Source organism: Halichoeres trimaculatus, unplaced genomic scaffold (genome assembly GCF_033239565.1).
Source record: "Halichoeres trimaculatus isolate MK-OKI-2021-1 unplaced genomic scaffold, fHalTri1.1 fHalTri1_scaffold_11, whole genome shotgun sequence".
NCBI classification, from domain to species: domain Eukaryota; kingdom Metazoa; phylum Chordata; class Actinopteri; order Labriformes; family Labridae; genus Halichoeres; species Halichoeres trimaculatus.
Window position 1 is genome coordinate 18,214,407 of NW_027437189.1, and position 18,494 is coordinate 18,232,900.

Sequence of the window (18,494 nt, forward strand, 5' to 3'; positions counted from 1 at the left end):
CCCCATGTTTTTTTCAGCCTGCTAATAAACTGATGTGGAAGATAAGAATAAAAAGGGCACACCTCTAATGACCATAATAACAGGCCTCATACTCTGAACTTGGATTTTAATTGGAATTTGCAATTTTTTCACAAGTTAATCCAACTTAATGGCTCTGTACCAAAATTGCATTTTGGTATTTTTCTTGGCTTTATCAAATGACAATTGAATCTCATTTTCGTGTATTAAATTATTATTATTATTATTATTATTATTATTATTATTATTATTATTATTATTATTATTATTATTATTATTATGAAAATATATTTGCCAGGACACCAGGATAACTAAAAAGTTCTTTATATAAATCACGTTTTTGACGTTGAATTTAACAGGGTTATTTTGATTTAGTGGTCAGCACTGTTGACTAGTTAATTTACCTGGCTGGGCAGGTCCTTATCTGAATGGGGTGTGCATGTATTCTCTCTGGGGTCAGCCCTATGTATCCACAGCCCAATGTTTTCACATTTCTAAGACTTATTTTTTCCAAAGACAATTAGGCCCTGTGCTCCACAGCCCACAAATCATCACAACCATTACAAGAAAAAATAAAATAGGTGGAGCTTAGAGTGTTTTAGCTGAAGCATCTCTTGTGGATGCCAAACCCTTGTTTTCATTTCTTTGAGTCAGCAAAAAATAGATTTTGGAAAACAATCATTGAAATGTGGGAACAAAGGGCTGTGGGAACATAGAGTTGTGGGAAGATAGGGCTGTGGGAAGATATGGCTGTGGGAACACAGGGATGTGAGACCATAGGGCTGTGGGAACATAGGGCTGTGGGAACATAGGGCTGTGAGACCATAGGACTGTGAGACCATAGGACTGTGAGACCATAGGACTGTGAGACCATAGGACTGTGAGACCATAGGGCTGCGAGACCATAGGGCTGTGGGAACATAGGGCTGTGAGACCATAGGGCTGTGAGACCATAGGGCTGTGGGAACATAGGACTGTGGGAACATAGGGCTGTGAGACCATAGGGCTGTGAGACCATAGGGCTGTGGGAACATAGGGCTGTGGGAACATAGGGCTGTGGGAACATAGGGCTGTGAGACCATAGGGCTGTGGGAACATAGGGCTGTGAGACCATAGGGCTGTGGGAACATAGGGCTGTGAGACCATAGGGCTGTGGGAACATAGGGCTGTGAGACCATAGGGCTGTGAGAACATAGGGCTGTGGGAACATAGGGCTGTGAGACCATAGGACTGTGAGACCATAGGGCTGTGGGAACATAGAGCTGTGAGACCATAGGGCTGTGAGACCATAGGGCTGTGGGAGCATAGGGCTGTTGGAACATAGAGTTGTGGGAACATAGGGCTGTGAGAACATAGAGCTGTGGGAACATAGGGCTGTGGAAACATAGAGCTGTGGAAACATAGAGCTGTGGGAACATAGGGCTGTGGAAACATAGAGCTGTGAGACCATAGGGCTGTGGGAACATAGAGCTGTGGGAACATAGGGCTGTGAGAACATAGGGCTGTGAGAACATAGGGCTGTGGGAACATAGATCTGTGGGAACATAGGGCTGTGGAAACATAGAGCTGTGAGACCATAGGGCTGTGGGAACATAGGGTTGTGGAAACATAGAGCTGCGAGACCATAGGGCTGTGGGAACATAGGGCTGTGGGAACATAGAACTGTGGGAACAGAAGGCTGTGGGAACACAAGGCTGTGGGAACATAGAACTGTGGGAACATAAGGCTGTGGGAACACAAGGCTGTGGGAACATAGGGCTGTGGGAATATGGGCACACTTCTGGTTCAGCTAGCAGCAACTGATGGTATGAGTGCTGGTATCCTGGAGCAAGTTGCCCCTTCTGGTTCAGCCTTCTTTAGCTGAAGAAGATTGTTGCGACTGCTGGCAGGAAATACTTGCATCTAAGAGCAAAATGCCCTTTGCCAAGTGCAGTGCATTTACAAAGCAATGCAGTTGATACAATATGATCTGACATAATAAGGTGGGGTACCCCCTGGACAGCCTGGACGGATTGCCTCTGCCAACGAAAGGCATCATTATTCTATATCGGGAACAGCTGGATGACATCAGGGACGCTGTGCCCTTATATGTTGTCTAAGAACTCAACTCACAACCACACCCATCACACGAAGGTATCAGCTCTCTTGTCATCTACCACCTCCAAGAGTTGCATAAGCACTGCACAGTTCTACAATCCACATTAAGCCACCCTTTCAAGTCTCACTAGCAACAGTGTACCTTGTCCTCCATCAGTTGCAAGTTTTACCTCGGTCCCTTGCCCTCTGGCATAAGCCACTATTATACATCAGACCAAAGAGACAGATGAAACCAGGATGCCACTAAACTCTGGCTAAGAATTTGACCAACCTCAGAGCGTAGCTCTACTTGAGCTTCTGGCATCAGTTAACCTCAGTCTACAGTATAATCAACTCTCAGTGTAGCTAAGATTTAATTTAATTTAATTTAATTTAATTTGTTTATTTTTTTGTATCAGTGTGCTTCTTTTCTTGGGTTTTAAGTTTAACCAACTCTGTAGCTCTGCTAGAGGTTCAGGCACCAGGATGCGATTTACTTCAGTTTAAAACTTAACCACCTCGCGGAGTAGGTAAGATTTCTCTCATGGCACTGTTGTACCACTTTTTTGGGGTCTAAAGTTTCATCACCTTTGCAAGCAAGCAAAATGCAATCCTCAAATGAAATTATAGACGTTCATAAAGTTCATCAATCATTTCATTAATGAACTGACAACATTGGGATCATGTAATACTCTGACTTCTACTGTCTGGGTTTTCAATAATTTGGTTGGGAAGTTAGTACACTAACGTGCCACCAGAGGGAAGTATAGCACAGAATAAGACTATTATCTAGTGCTTTAAAGCATCTTGTTAATGCAGGGTCATAGTTCATATCTTTAGTTAAACTTCTACAAATAAGAATGATCAAACTAGCTCTCGTATTTCTTTTTTAAACAGTTACCCCCCAAAAAGGGACCAAAAATACTATATTAAAAAAATATTATTAAATTTCAGTTGAATCTAATAAAGTTTATTCACCAAACAATGAATCAGATTTTTAATCAGACATCTGCCATGGCTGTGGATGAGGGAAAAGGGTCAGAGAGAGGGAGAGTACTTAGAGAGATACTTTAAATACTGCAGCACATGCTGATGAGTTATATAAGGTCTGAGGTGGAGCTGCTGTAACTTTTACAAATTTATTCAAACTAAACAAAAATGATCAAAAGTAAGTGTAAATCAAAAATACATTGCAACCAACACTGAATAAATGAGCAATGTGTTAAAAGAGGGGGCACAATTAAGATTAATAGCATCACCAAATTCTGAAGTCAGCTTAACCTTCTGTGCAGATTTACCGTCTGTGGAAAAAAATACTCAAGAAATCCAGGGTGAATGCTTGTACCTGATATTACCATAGACTTTTATAACAGGTTTTGTTGGACACAAATCAACTTCTTGCTTCCATGAATAGTTTTTATATCTGTCATTTCCCCAAATTGGTTAGCAGAAAATATTCTGTTGACTTTGCTTTAATTTTCAGTCATACTTTGCTCCACTGAAACAATTCAAATATGAAGAGGACCATTGGACCACATAAAGGGTTGGAACATTCTTTAAGACAGAACAAGATTTGAGCCATAAGCTCATAAACAAAAATGAGCTTGATACAATAACATATTAGTAAACTGGTGTACAATATCAATGACCTTACTGTTAAATGTAAAGGCACTGGACTGAGAGTTCTCAGTGTATAATTTTTATGTTTTTTATTTGAACAGAAAATGCCAAAAAGATAATTTTCATGTACTCTATCTACTCTTTCAATACCAGTCCAATAAAATTATATTCTCATTTTTATGTTCACTGTACATCACTAATATCATAAACTTTGTTGTACTCACATTTAATGAATTTTTTTTTTCCAATCAAACCATGTTTTTAGTTTTTCATGTGGTCCTTTATGACCGTTTCTATTTGTTTGATATTTTCACTGGAACTAAAAACGTGTGTCATCTGCAAAATTGACAAATTTTAACTGCCTCGACAATTTGTACATTTCATTGATTAAAAAGTATAAACAATTCGGGGCCCTATACTGACCCCAGGGGGACATCGCAAGCACTGTCAAAATATCCAGACCAGCAATTACCCAACCTTACAAACTATAGCCGTCCTTTTGAATAACTTTATTCAGTCCAATATCAGTCCCCATTTTTTCATGTTATTCTTGTTTATAGACTAGTATGCCATGGTTAACTATATCAAAAGGTTTTTTGTTGTTGTTGTTGTTTTGTTTTGAGATCAATGAATACTGCCATTGCATTTTTATTGTCTATTGTATCTGTGATTTCCTCAGTTTATTCCATCATTGCCTGTGATGTTGATCTGTTGACCCTAAATCCATACAGACTGTCTGAAAATATTTTGTTTGTCCAAAAAAGGCATCCATTGTGTTGTCAATAACCTTTTCCAGTATTTTTTAAAGATAATACAAGTCTACAGTTCTACAGTTTCATTTAGCGGACGCTTTTGTCCAAATTGACGTACAACACAAGCAAGAATTTAGACAGAAGGAAAACCTAGTTAGTGCAACAACAGTGCTACAAGTTATTCGGCTGCAGGTGCAGCCATTAAGTGCAAAATGTGTATTGATATGAATCTTATTTTTATTTTATTTTTATTTTTTTGCTTTTTGTTACAAAGCTCAATGTAAAGAAAAAACACTATTTCTGCTAACAAGAAATAAATTGCCCCTGACAGTGTATATTTTTGTAAAGGAGATAGAAAAATATGAACAAATTTTTCCATCTTACATGGTGAAAAGCAAGTGACCACTGAAAATGCTATGGCGATTACCACTATCAAATATCCTTGCGTTCTGCCAAAGATTCAGAAACACAACATCTCCGGTCTCAAGAAGTAAAGTTGCACCGTTAGCAGAGCTCCCAAAGTTGGAAGGCTGATGCTCATATGCAATACAAACGTGTGCTCCATTCTTCACCAGCACAGCACCTGTAGGATGTGAAGCATGTCCATGTGAACCTATGTAGACCTCAAAGTGATAGGCTCCTCTCACTGGTGCAATGAAGAAACCTGTGTGACATAATTTGACAGTAATTATCAGTGAGCATCTGTCAACTCCAGCTAAACTACACAAAAAGAAAAAAAGTCTGATAGATTATTCTGTGGGTAAATGTAAATACCTGTGTTTGGGTTGTAAGCATTTCCAATGTTTGAGATGACATGTCTGAACACCAGAGGAGTGTGTGTGTTAAATGGTCCGGTTTCACCGTGACCTGAAGCCAACAGAGAGGCTGAGAAAGCCACCTGTTTGACTGAGAGAGGGGGGGATTGTGTTTTGTTAAAACTCACCTGATGCAACAGTGTGGCCAGCAATTATTAGAAGTTGACGAATACATTTTAAATTCCTTGATCAAACTTTCGGCTCAGTTTTGAGTCTTACCTTCACCATCTCTCCTCAGAGCCTCCACCTGGTTCTCTGTGACATTTGACCTGGCTTTCATGGTGATCAGCTCTGCTGCTTGTGCTGGAATTAAAATAAAGTTTTAGAATCAAAATTAACCAATTTTTGAATGTTTAGGTTTATTCTATGATATCATGAGCTTTTTAATTCATGCAGTATCAGAAGCCCCATGATCCCATTCTCTCCATAAAATACCTTGGAGCTGCTGTTTGAACACATTAAACTCAGTCTTCTGTTTGTCCAGCTCAGTCTTCTGTTTGTCTAGCTCAGTCTTCTGTAGCTCCAGTTCCCTCAGTTTAGCTGCTTGTGCTTTAATAGAGAAATACACTTTTTTTTTTATTTAACTTTATTGTTTGTTTATTAGTTTTTTACTTTAACTGAGATTTAGTGAACTACCTTAAAGGTAAAAACAGTAAATTATCATCTATATGACTGAATGTCTGTGGTGCATCATTCACTGTACCTTCATTCTCTGCCTGTAAGTGCCTTATCTCCACCCTCTGTTCAGCCAGCGAGGTGCTTATCTCTCTCAGCACAGCATGGAGGTCTGGTGGACAGCTCTGCTGATGGTCCAAAGCATTTTTCTGGTCACTTCTCTGGGGCTCATCCTGTTTTCCAAGAGCAGAAACTTCGTTGTTAGAATCGGAAGCTGTGGACACAGAGAAGATCAGCAGCAATAGCAAGAAACACATCATCATCTTCATCTTCATCTTCATTCTCAAAGTGTCACTCTATGCAGTTCTTCTGCTCCTCTGTCAATCCCAGCCTTAAATAGTGTCTTATTCTGATCAATCATTACCAGAAGTTATCAATAGAGAAACATTACTGGATCTTTACAACTTTGTCTATGTCACTGAACAGACAGAAAGAAAGAAAGACAGGAAGGAAAAGAAAAGAAAAGAAAAGAAAAGAAAAGAAAAGAAAAAAGGACACACATCTTATCCTTTATAGTTTAGACAAAATCATATTTTCCAACTCTGAGATAATCAGTTAAGCACAGTCAAAGACATTTACTTCAATATTTTCTCATTTATGTGAAAAAACATTGAATGACTAAAACATGGATCAACAAGTTTTAAGTCAACATGTAAGCCTCCACATGGCTGAGAGCACTGTCAAATTTTATGTACAAAGCAGTGGAGGGATTGAACTTTCATCATCAGTGAAACAGGAAAATTTCAGAGTAGGAATATTGATTTGATGTTAAATACAAAAAAAATCACTTAGAAGTGTTTCATACAAAAAGAAAATAAAATCTCACGTCTGTTTATTCATAGATTAAGGCCAACATCAGTTTAAGTGACCTCTTTAATTCTGTTAATCAGTCATGCAATTTAAGATAAGGAATGAGCACGTGCACTGGTTTTACTGGCACACATAAAAGTGTTCAACCATCACAGCCATTAGAGTGATAACTGAGGTTGTTAATCAATACATTTCAATTACAGAGCAAAGGTGATCTGGTTTTATAACTCTTAACACAAAGTCAGGGCATGTATCTAACAAGAGAGAGTGATACTTTTCACTCTTCAAAGAAAGTAGGACAAGATGTTTGTCAGAGAATACTTCTGACACATGTAGAGGACACAGTCAATCAGAGTGTAAGATGCAAAAACTCTACCCAGCTCAGTCATCTCCGGCAAACAGGAACAAGGATCAGTTCATGGTTTTATACTCTTATTTGTGTCAGTCAGACAAGGACTGTGACAGTGTAGTCATGACCGCTCATTCCTTATCTTTAATGTTTATTGAGGAAGCAAAACGAAAAACATCTATTTTATTTTGTCTTATCTCAGCCTGTTGACAGATCAACAGAGGTCACTTTTTCTGATGTTGTCTTTAATACACAAACAAGCAGGAATGATATTAATTATGAAACACTTCCAAATAAATAAAAGATCTTCTTTTTCCTTTTACAGGGATATTTATGTTCACACTCTCTGAGAAATTTCAGTGAGGATGAAGGTTAAATCCCTCTAGTGCTTTAATCACACTTCAATCACACACGTCTTTACTGCTGTTATCCTTCATGTGGAGGTTCAAATGTTGATTTAAAATCTATTAACCCACATTTTAGTCATATGTTTCTTCAACTCCAAAAAAAACAAAATTTGAGATTTTCTTAACATATATATACATTAGAAAATATCAAAGTGGCTGTCATTAACTTTGGTTAACTGGTCATTTGGAAAAGTGTTCATTTATTTGGAAGGATAAGATAAAGGATACATTGAGTGAGTCTTCTGTGTTTTTTCATTTTTTGTTCAATGACATAGACAAAGTTGTAAAGATCCAGTAATGTTTCTCTGATGATAACTTCTGGTAATGATTGATCCAAATAAGACACTATTTAAGGCTGGGATTGACAAAGGAAGAGAAGAACTGCATAGACTGACACTATGAGAATGAGGATGAAGATGAAGATGTGTTTCTTGCTGTTGCTGCTGATCTGCTCTCTGTCCACAGCTCAGCTTCAAACGGACTCTGACAGTAAAGATTCAGCTCTTGGAAAAAAAAATGAGACCCAGAGAAGTGACCAGAAAAATGCTTTGGACCATCAGCAGAGCTGTCCACCAGACCTCCATGCTGTGCTGAGAGAGATGAGCGCCTCGCTGGCTGAACAGAGGGTGGAGATAAGGCACTTACAGGCAGAGAATGAAGGTACAGTGAATGATACACCACAGACATTCAGTCATATAGATGATAATTTATTTTTTGTTGTATACCTTAAAGAGAGTTCCTTGAATCAACACATCAATGGAATAATATGAAACAAAAATAAAAAAGTAATATCAAAACATTTATTCCTGTATTAAAGCACATGCAGCTAAACTGAGGGAAGTGGACAAACAGAAGACTGAGCTGGACAAACAGAAGACTGAGCTGGAAAAGCAACAACAACAACTTCAAGGTGTTTTAATAAAGAATATAAAGCCTTTGATAAAGTGTAAATTAAATAACCCAGAATATCATAGAGTAAACATAAATGTACAAAACATTCAGGTAATTTTGACTCTAAAAATTCTATTTGCATCCAGTGAAACTTAAAGAAAGTTATAGAGTGCCATTTCATCTAAACATTCAAACAGAACACTTTGTCATCATAACACTCCTTTCCAGCACAAGCAGCGGAGCTGATCACCATGAAAGCCAGGTCAAACGTCACAGAGAACCAGGTGGAGGCTCTGAGGAGAGATGGTAAAGGTAAGACACAAAACTGAACTGAAAGTTTGATCAGTGAAAAAGCTTGATCTATCAATTCACCTGTAAGATGCAGGCCACACTGTTAAATTTACAGAAAGCTTAAACCAAACTCTCTCTTTCTCTGTCTCTCAGTCAGACAGGTGGCTTTCTCAGCCTCTCTGTTGGCTTCAGGTAAAGGGCATGTCGGACCATTTAACACACACACTCTTCTGGTGTTCAGACATGTCCTCTCAAACATTGGAAATGCTTACAACCCAAACACAGGTATTTAAATTAACCCACAGAATAATCTATCAGACTTTTTCTTTGTGTGTAGTTTAGCTGGAGTTGACAGATGCTCATTGACATTTACTGTCAAATTATGTCACACAGGTTTCTTCACTGCACCAGTAAGAGGAGCCTATCACTTTGAGGTCTACATTGCTGCAGTTGGACATGATTCAATTCCTTCAATTGCTGTGCTCGTAAAGAATGGAGAGATTGTTTTTAGTACAAATGAGTCTCAGCCTTCCCACTTTGGTAAGGCTGCTAATGGAGCAACTTTACTACTAGAGACTGGAGATGTTGTGTTTCTGCATCTTTGGCGGAACTCAAGGATATATGATGATCGTTTTCACCATAGCACTTTCAGTGGTCACCTGCTTTTCATCATGTAAGATGGAAACATCAGTCAACATTTTTGTGCTCCCTTACAAAAATATTCAATGTCAGAAGCATTTCAGTACTTGATAACAGAAGATCATTTTTTGCTCTTTATAAGGTGCCATTTATCAGAATAAGGACGGAAACAAAATGACACACTGATTTATTCTTTGCACAAATAAATTTCAAAGTTTTTTTTGTCTTCATCCATTCTGTTTTCTGTTTTCAGATGTTTAAGTAGAAATGTAGCCTATTTGTTTATACTTTGTCTCTAGCAACACAATGAAATGGGCTCTGACATACTCCAGCTGCTTACTCTGTAACTTAATTTTTTTTCTTTAAGAGCATAGCGTACTTACAGCAGTATATATATATATATATATATATATATATATATATATATATATATATATATATATATATATATATATATATATATATATATATATATATATATATATGTGTGTGTGTGTGTGTGTGTGTGTGTGTGTGTGTGTGTGTGTGTGTGTGTGTGTGTGTGTGTGTGTGTATGTGTGTGTGTGTGTGTGTGTGTGTGTGGCAAGAGCAAAAGAGAGATATAGTGAGAAGATAAAAAAATGAAACTCAGTGATCTCTGTGAAACTAGTTGAGCACTTTAGTTTGTGTCAGTAAAGACGGGACCATCACACTGCACATGTCACTGCTCCTTCCTTATCTTTAATTTGATTATTGATCTGAATTAATGGAGGAAGTTCCAATAAAGTCCCTTTCTCATATTGCTTTGCCCTCTTGGGTTTATGATAAATGCTGACTCATCTCAGCCTGTAGACAAACCAACAGAGGTCACTTTGACAGATGTTGTCGGTTATATATGAACAAGGGAGGATTATATCTTTTAGGAACCATCTCTCAAAGATTTCTTTTTTTTTCCCATTCCTGTCATCAGATCAAATTTTAATTCTGATATTTCATTGGGGGTGAATCCCAGTATTTGGTTCATAGAATCTGTCTGCAGTGTCAGTCATGTGGAGGTTTAAACATTGATTTATAATGAGTTTACCCACAATTATGTCATTAGAATAGCTTTAAACTCAAAATCACACTTGCTTTACACACAATGAAAATTGCATTTAAACACACATCTTGATATTTAATCAAAGTTTAGTATTGGTATTTTTCCAAAGCTGAATAAGTAATTCTTTATTTAAACAAGACGTTATTGTTATTCTGTATGTAGCTAGTATACAGGACAAAATATCGTTTCTATACTTCTAACTCCAAGTTTCTTATCATGGTTCTTTGTTTCTTTCTGTTTGATCCCATTTAAATTTTAATTTGAGGTTTTACAGACATTAAATCAAAAGATCAAACATTCATTCAGATTTATGTTTTCTTAGGAAGTACACTCAGTCACAGGGCAACTTAATGATATAGCAATTTCTCTGCTTCTAGAAAATATCCATTTATGCAAACAAAGGTACAACTTTGTGATGGGACACTTCAGCATGTGACTGCAGGAGCTGGGATTGAATCCCTGTTTCTCACATTAAAAGATGGTGACTCTGAACCACAGCCACTCAAGATCACAGTCTTAGATCAACCCCATTATAGTTACAAAAAAAAAACTGCAAGTCCTAAGCAGACACAAATGGAAAAAGAGAAATACAGAACGAAGCTAACAGTCCTTAAATTTAAGTTCTCTGTTAAATCACAAGAAACTTAAATGAAAAAACTCACAGAATTCTATCCCAGAACCACAGTAGTGCAGGGGATACCAAGAACATTGAAGGGACTGTGAGGGGTTTCCAAGAGATTTTAGAAAAAGTCTCACTTGTTGATATTTGCCTGATCCTAATCCACAATTTAAAATGAGATTACCAGCACCAAAGTCGGTTAGTTCTTGATGCTATTTCTCATCTTCCGGGTCAGTAAAGACAGGACCAGACTGACTTGTGGAAGTAGTGCACGTGCTAAAGGCTAAAACACGGGTTAACTGTTTGTCATAATGTTAATTTAGCCCACATGCAGCAGTTATTCTACAGTGGTCCGTTCAAACTTTCAATAAAATGAAGAGTGAGGTTACATTAGCTGTGGTTGGTGAGGTTGGAGTTGGTAGATGAGCACTGGTCGGACATAATGAGGATTCACTGACATAAGTTACTGACACGTCTCAAAGCACCGGGCTGTAAGTTTTGCTAAGTACTGCCAGTTACTAAATTATGGTACAAACTGAGTCTCCAAAGTTTGGTTGATGTCACATTTCAAAAAGTAGTTCTACATAACTATTTTGTGAAAAATTGTCTTGAACAAAGAAACGTATAATGTTAAAAAGATCCACTCTCTGTTCATTTGCTTTAAAACAAACTCAAGCCTTTAAAAGGAACACATCCTCACAACAGTGGGTGCAACTGCTCATGGGAAACAGAGTCTTTATTCTGAAAAACAAACAAACAAACAATGCTAACTTTTCCAAGAAGCCCGCACAGCTCTTTTAGTGAAGATTTTTTTTGTTACAATTTATAGCATTAAAGCTGTCACATGTTTTCATTTAATTTTCTCTGAAGTACATCTTCAATAATCACAAGCATCAAAAGAACTGCAATTTCAGAATCACTCAATATTATTCTACAATCCTTTATTGTTTTTTTCATTATGTCTCGTCCCAAAAGTCTTTTCTATGTCTTTCAGAGCCACCTGTAAGGCAGTCAAGAACTTGAAGTCAAACCTACTAACCTAACCACATGTACAATAAGTGCATCTACGGATTCCTTTTTTTTTTCTTTTTTTTTCTCAAGTTTTTTAATTTGATACGCATTTCACAACTTGACATCATTTCGACTGCTAAACATGTCGTGCACAATTATTATTATTATTAATTTTATTTTTATGCTTTCAATAAACATAACAGAGGAGATATACAACTCAGATTCAAACAAAACAAGAAAGTAACATTTATCATTGTTATGTCGTTGACTCTACGGTTACAGATGAAACAAGATCAGTAAATGAGATGCCCATGATTGATGGAGAAAACCTGTTCCCAGTGGAACAGCACCACCCTGTGGACATGCAGTGCTAATGCAGTGCTTTAAGTAGGCGGTGAACAAGGACTTTAGAGACATACTAGTCATTAAGTGTCTTTACAAGAGCCTTCCATGGGGTCTCTGTGGGGCTGCAGTGAGCCTGGTGGACTTGGGGAGGATCAGAGTAATGCAGAATTTAAATGCTGCTGATAAGCATTCCTCATGTCCTTCACATCAACAGGAGCTTCGCAGTGCTTTCTCTTTGAGTCTTTAGAGAGGCCTCATCTGTGGGTAACCTCCCTCTCCTAACCTTTTTCTCTCTCTCACACACTCGCACACACTCACATTCATATTCTTCTATCTTGATCATAATTGACGATGAATCCTCCTCTGTACTCTGCATTATCTCACTATTCTTGTCCATGTAGTCTCTTGTTTCTATCCATTCACAAAACTAATGTTCCTCCTACTTTTGCCCGTTTCCCACAGGAGCTGCAGGTGTTTTCTTACGACATCCTGCTGCCCAGTGTTACGTGCTGCCATTTCCCCCCTGGTTTGACATGTGGCACTGCTGACATTGTCGAATGGGTGCTGCTGTGACTCACTGGTAGAGTGGTAAGGTCAGGGGTTTGATTCTTGGAGAGGTTTACAAAATTAGCAGCACAATGTTTTTTTTCCACCCTAGGCACTGACAATATCATTCATGACAAGAGTGACAGCAGAAACAGTGCTGTGCATACACCTGAACCCAGACTGCTGTGGGTTTAAAACAGAGTTTGTGGAGAGAAATTTCTTGAGTTGATGATTAACAGGAGACTCTAAAATGTTTGCTAAGCAGGGTGATTTGGAGATCAGCCTGCAATCATTGGGTTCACTCTTATCACCACTCTTATGTAAAGGGATTGGGTGGCAAGTTTTCCATACTTTGGGAATTACACCAGATGAGATGGAAAGGTTAAAAATGTTAGTTGAATGCTCAGCAATCAGAAGAGAAGTTATACACATGTTTTATTATTATTATTATTATTATTATTATTATTATTATTATTATTATTATTATTATTATTATTATTATTATTATTACAGGATCTCATCATTGCGGCCGACGGCCAGTTCCTTCAGCTCCAACTGCAACAACTATTAACATACATAGTTGATAATGCACTATAGAATCATAGACAGATATAAGGTTTTAAAGTAAGGAAAGTTATGTCTGAATAAGTTTTGCTGTCTGAATGACGTGCCAACAAGCAGTACAAAGCCAAACATATAAAAACAAGTTATATCCAAAAGGTTTATGATGGGGAGAATTCTGAAAACTAAGAAAACAGCATGTAAGTAGTTTGTATCTCTGATACATTTATTCATCTTTTTATTTAATGACAGTTTTTTTTAAGAGGTTACCAAAAATTTGAGCATGTCCCGTCTGCATTCCTCTCGCTCCACTGGCTTCATTTATGTTTTACCATTCTTTAGCTTTCAAAACTTGCCTCTTAGACCCTCACATTTATTTGGCCACTCAGTTCTTGACACCTGAAGATCCCAAAGTAAAATGTGACTGTTCTTTTTTAGTTGTGGGCTCCTACACGCTGCCTCCTAAATTTAATCATAGGCCTGAGCCTGTTTTTTTTTTCCAAAATGTGAACAGTTTCTCCTTTTTTTTCCATCAATCATTGATTTATTTTAATACTCCTCTGTTATGGCATGGCTGGATTTTTGACCTTTTCAGAAAAAAAAGGATAATTTCTGTTGTGCTGAAAAAACAACCTCAGTTTTCTCTGTGAAACTAAAACAAGTCTGTTAGTTAAACAAGAGAACATTACGCTGCATGTATCACTGCTTCTTTCTTATCTTAAATGTTTTTCTGATAATAACTTCTGGTAATGATTGATCCGAATAAGACACTATTTAAGGCTGGGATTGACAGAGGAAGAGAAGAACTGCACAGACTGACACTTTAAGAATGAAGAAGATGATGATGAAGATGATGATGTGTTTCTTGCTGTTGCTGCTGATCTGCTCTCTGTCCACAGCTCAGCTTCAAACAGACTCTGACAATGAAGTTTCTGCTCTTGGAAAACAGGATGAGCCCCAGAGAAGTGATCAGAAAAATGCTTTGGACCATCAGCCGAGCTGTCCACCAGACCTCCATGCTGTGCTGAGAGAGATGAGCGCCTCGCTGGCTGAACAGAGGGTGGAGATAAGGCACTTACAGGCAGAGAATGAAGGTACAGTGAATGATGCACCACAGACATTCAGTCGTACGGATGAGTATTTACTGTTTTTAGTTATTGACATAGCAAAATTCAAGTGTGTAGTTGAACATTTATTTCCCTATTGAAGCACAGGCAGCTAAACTGAGGGAACTGGAAATACAGAAGACTGAGCTAGACAAACAGAAGAGTGAGCTGGAAAAGCTGAAACAACAGCATCAAGGTATTTTGTTGAAAGAATAGAGACTTTGATTAATGTGTAAATTGAACCCATAACAAATCCATAACATTGAAGAAACAAGTGAAGGTTCAATACATTCAGGTGATTCTAACCTGAAAATTTGACTTGAACCATCCACCATGTAATGAAAACACTCTTTTTTTCCAGCACAAGCAGCAGAGCTGATCACCATGAAAGCCAGGTCAAATGTCACAGAGAACCAGGTGGAGGCTCTGAGGAGAGATGGTGAAGGTAAGACACAAAACTGAACCGAAAGTTTAATCAATAACTTTAATTTTATTCGTCAACATCTAATAAATGCTGGCCACACTGTTGCATCAGGTGAGTTTAAACAAAACACAATCCCACTCTCTCTCAGTCAAACAGGTGGCTTTCTCAGCCTCTCTGTTGGCTTCAGGTGAGGGGTATACTGGACCATTTAACACAGAAACTCCTCTGGTGTTCAGACATGTCATCTCAAACATTGGAAATGCTTACAACCCAAACACAGGTATTTACATTTACCCACAGAATAATCAGTCTTTTTCTTTTTGTATAGTTTAGCTGGAGTTGACAGTTGCTCATTGACATTTACTGTCAAATTATGTCACACAGGTTTCTTCATTGCACCAGTGAGAGGAGCCTATCACTTTGAGGTCTACATAGGTTCACATGGACATGATTCACATCCTACAGGTGCTAAGCTGGTAAAGAATGGAGAGATTGTTTGTAGTGCATATGAGCATCAGCCTTCCCACTTTGGGAGCTCTGCTAAAGGTGCAACTTTACTTCTTGAGACTGGAGATGTTGTGTTTCTGCGTATTTGGCAGAACACAAGGATATATGATAGTGGTAATCGCCATAGCATTTTCAGTGGTCACCTGCTTTTCACCATGTAAGATGGAAAAATTTGTTCATATTTTTCTTTTTGATCTATAAACATTCACTCACACCAGAAGTGTTTCAGTTCTTGTTAATAGAATAACAGTTTATTTTTCTTCACAGTAAGCTGTTTGACAAAGCACTAGAACAAAATATCACACTGATATAAAAATCAGAAATAATTTTTAACATTTTTGTCTCCATCTTTTTTTCTGTTCTGCATTCAAATTCTTTATTAGAAATGAAATTTTCCAACAGTAGTGACCAAGAAAAGTAAGAGTTCATGAAATAAAATATGGAAATTGGTTTACTGCAGACAAATAAATGTCTTATTCGCAGTATCTATGTTTCATATGGGTGGATGACAAAGTGTTACAGCAGCTGCATTTTTAAGATGTTAGACATGAAATATAATATCTTTGTTCTCTTACATTTAAATGAATCTTTTATAAATCATTGACAAACTTAAAAGAACTGTTTTCATTGAACAACAGCTGTATGAACCACTTACTCTGAAGTGACAACAACATGAAATAAAGACACCCTTATTTCAAACTTGATTGATGATGTTTTCTATAATGGTTCTTTCTTTCTGTTTAATCACATTTTCATTTTAAATGGAGTTCTTGCATACATTTCTTAAAATTGAGTTCTCTTTTAAATCACAAGAAAACTAAATGATAAAACTCAAATCACAGAATTCTACCCCAGAGCCACAGCAATACAGGGGATACCAGGAATACTGAAGGGGCCGTGAGGAGTGATCTTGAAAAAGTCTCTCCTCTAGATAATAATTCAAGATCCCATTACATACATACATACATACATACATACATACATACATACATACATACATACATACATACATACATACATACATACATACATACATACATACATACCAGCCAGTTTATCAGGTTCACCTTGCCAGTACCGGGTTGGACCCCCTTTTGCCTTCAGAACTGCCTTAATCCTTCGTGGCATACACTCAACAAGGTACTGGAAACATTCCTCAGAGAGTTTGGTCCATCTTGACATGATAGCATCACACAGTTGCTGCAGATTTGTCGGCTGAACATCCATCCATGATCCATTTGAGTACAGTGAACTCATTGTCATGTTCAAGAAACCAGTCTGAGATTATTCCAGCTTTAAGACATGGAGTGGGGATTGTAACTCACTCATTGTCTCCACATTGTGATGAATGCTGTGCAGACTCCGCTTTTCTTGTTCATGAAGCCCTGATGAATTGCTTTTCCCTGGTTCAACGCAGTGAACTAGGTTGTCCAGAATCTCTTGTATCCTTGGGATTGGATGATGGTTGGGCTTTATTCTTTCATTCAGCTGTGTAGTCTATGCACCAACGAAGACTATTGTCTTTCTTTCTCACAAAAACCACTGGAGAGGAGCATGAAGAGTGAGATTTCTGGATTCATCCTCTACTCAATAAGTCCTGCTTGTCCGTTTTATCTTTTTGATAGAGGTGTTGAGGGGTTGCATTGTATGATTTGTGTACAGGAATATTATGTTTTAGCTGGATGTCCATTTTTAAATGTGGAATACATCATGTATCTTCTGCTCTACCTGTAGTTGTCAAGTGGCTCAAGTTCTACTGGTGGGTCCTGGGGTTCATTTCCTGGATCATGACTTTGTTGCTTTAGTTGAGGTTCAGCACTACTGTTAGTTGGTTGTAGCTCCTTATCTTCTGCAGTTTTTATCTCAAGTGGATAAATATCATCCACACCATACAACCAGCCTAGTGTTGAGCAACCACATAGAGTAATGAACCTTTGTGCAAGTTCAATCAGGAAGACTGTGCGCTCACACTCTTATGTTTCCTTCACTCTCTCTCCTGCTTATCACTTATCAGCTGATCGGGGTGTGTCAGCTTTTCTTTCTATCCAATCACATCATCACAATTTCATTTGTAAGCCCATCCTCTCCCAACTGCTGAAGTTTAAATACTGCCCCCTCTGGTTGTCAGTTGTCTTTCTGGCTCACATCATGACCCTCCTCCCCAGTCCTCATTGAGTCATCAGATCCAGTCTATTGAAGACTTCTTTATTACCAGTGTCTTGACTCTCACAGAGGATATTCATAATTCAACACACCATTGTACCTCCTACATTAGTTATTTTAAATGCTTGATGGGGTCTGACTGCCACAACTGTTAATCTTGCATCTCTAACATTGAATCTGTTCATAATTCTAACAAGTGTATAAGACTCTCCTGACTGAAATGTCTTTGTCAGGTTTTCAACTGTCACAATTATTTTTTCACTGTCTTCCTCTGGAAGCTGAATCAACGTCTCTCTCATCATCAGTCCTGTTGGCCAGTGTGTCTCCTGATTTGGTTCCAACACCACATGTGACCCACTCAGTACTCCTTTATTCAGTTTATAACATTCCACTTTCACGACTTTGTTTTTTGGGGGGATTTTGACAGGTCTTCTGCCCATCCTTGCAATGTGTGCTCTGTCTTTAGGCTTGTCTTTTCTCAGGACAAGCAAGAAGGCTCTCTCCATCCTCCATGGGGGATGTCTGTCCCATTGGCAGCTGAGAGATGAAGGTCATCATCAAGGAGCTCCTCCACTGGTCTCACTCCAACATCTGGAAGGAATTCTCTTTTGCAGTTGTTTGATGGTGTTTGACAGTCAGAGGCGGCTGCAGGCTGAAGGGATTTCAATCGTAATAAAGACCCAAATTTGTCGAGCCAATTAATTGTAAATATGTTGAATATGTGTGAACATAAAGTATTGACGTTACTATTATAAATTTGCATTGTTTGGGTCCAACTTAATTTGTAAAGG

At 38.0% G+C, this 18,494-nt stretch overlaps 2 protein-coding genes across 2 annotated transcripts; both read left to right on the forward strand.

Moving 5' to 3' along the window:
* The first annotated feature begins 7,926 nt into the window (after positions 1–7,926).
* LOC141798782 (complement C1q-like protein 2) lies at positions 7,927–9,381 on the forward strand. The gene is made up of 4 exons (XM_074680624.1): positions 7,927–8,182; positions 8,340–8,432; positions 8,858–8,989; positions 9,098–9,381. Exons 1-4 carry the CDS (start codon positions 7,927–7,929, stop codon positions 9,379–9,381), a joined length of 765 nt encoding a protein of 254 aa, XP_074536725.1.
* A 4,924-nt stretch (positions 9,382–14,305) lies between these two features.
* LOC141799875 (uncharacterized) lies at positions 14,306–15,701 on the forward strand. The gene is made up of 5 exons (XM_074682271.1): positions 14,306–14,597; positions 14,713–14,805; positions 14,971–15,054; positions 15,182–15,313; positions 15,418–15,701. Exons 1-5 carry the CDS (start codon positions 14,333–14,335, stop codon positions 15,699–15,701), a joined length of 858 nt encoding a protein of 285 aa, XP_074538372.1. The 5' UTR covers positions 14,306–14,332.
* The last annotated feature ends 2,793 nt before the right edge of the window (positions 15,702–18,494 follow it).

Bases quoted from the DNA above. Each gene is read 5' to 3' on its own strand.
- LOC141798782 (XM_074680624.1), top strand. From the start codon at position 7,927: ATGAGGATGAAGATGAAGATGTGTTTCTTGCTGTTGCTGCTGATCTGC. The intron at 8,183-8,339 runs GTACAGTGAATG...CCTGTATTAAAG, and splicing joins CTTACAGGCAGAGAATGAAG to CACATGCAGCTAAACTGAGG. The intron at 8,990-9,097 runs GTATTTAAATTA...TATGTCACACAG, and splicing joins TGCTTACAACCCAAACACAG to GTTTCTTCACTGCACCAGTA.
- LOC141799875 (XM_074682271.1), top strand. From the start codon at position 14,333: ATGAAGAAGATGATGATGAAGATGATGATGTGTTTCTTGCTGTTGCTG. The intron at 14,598-14,712 runs GTACAGTGAATG...TCCCTATTGAAG, and splicing joins CTTACAGGCAGAGAATGAAG to CACAGGCAGCTAAACTGAGG. The intron at 15,314-15,417 runs GTATTTACATTT...TATGTCACACAG, and splicing joins TGCTTACAACCCAAACACAG to GTTTCTTCATTGCACCAGTG.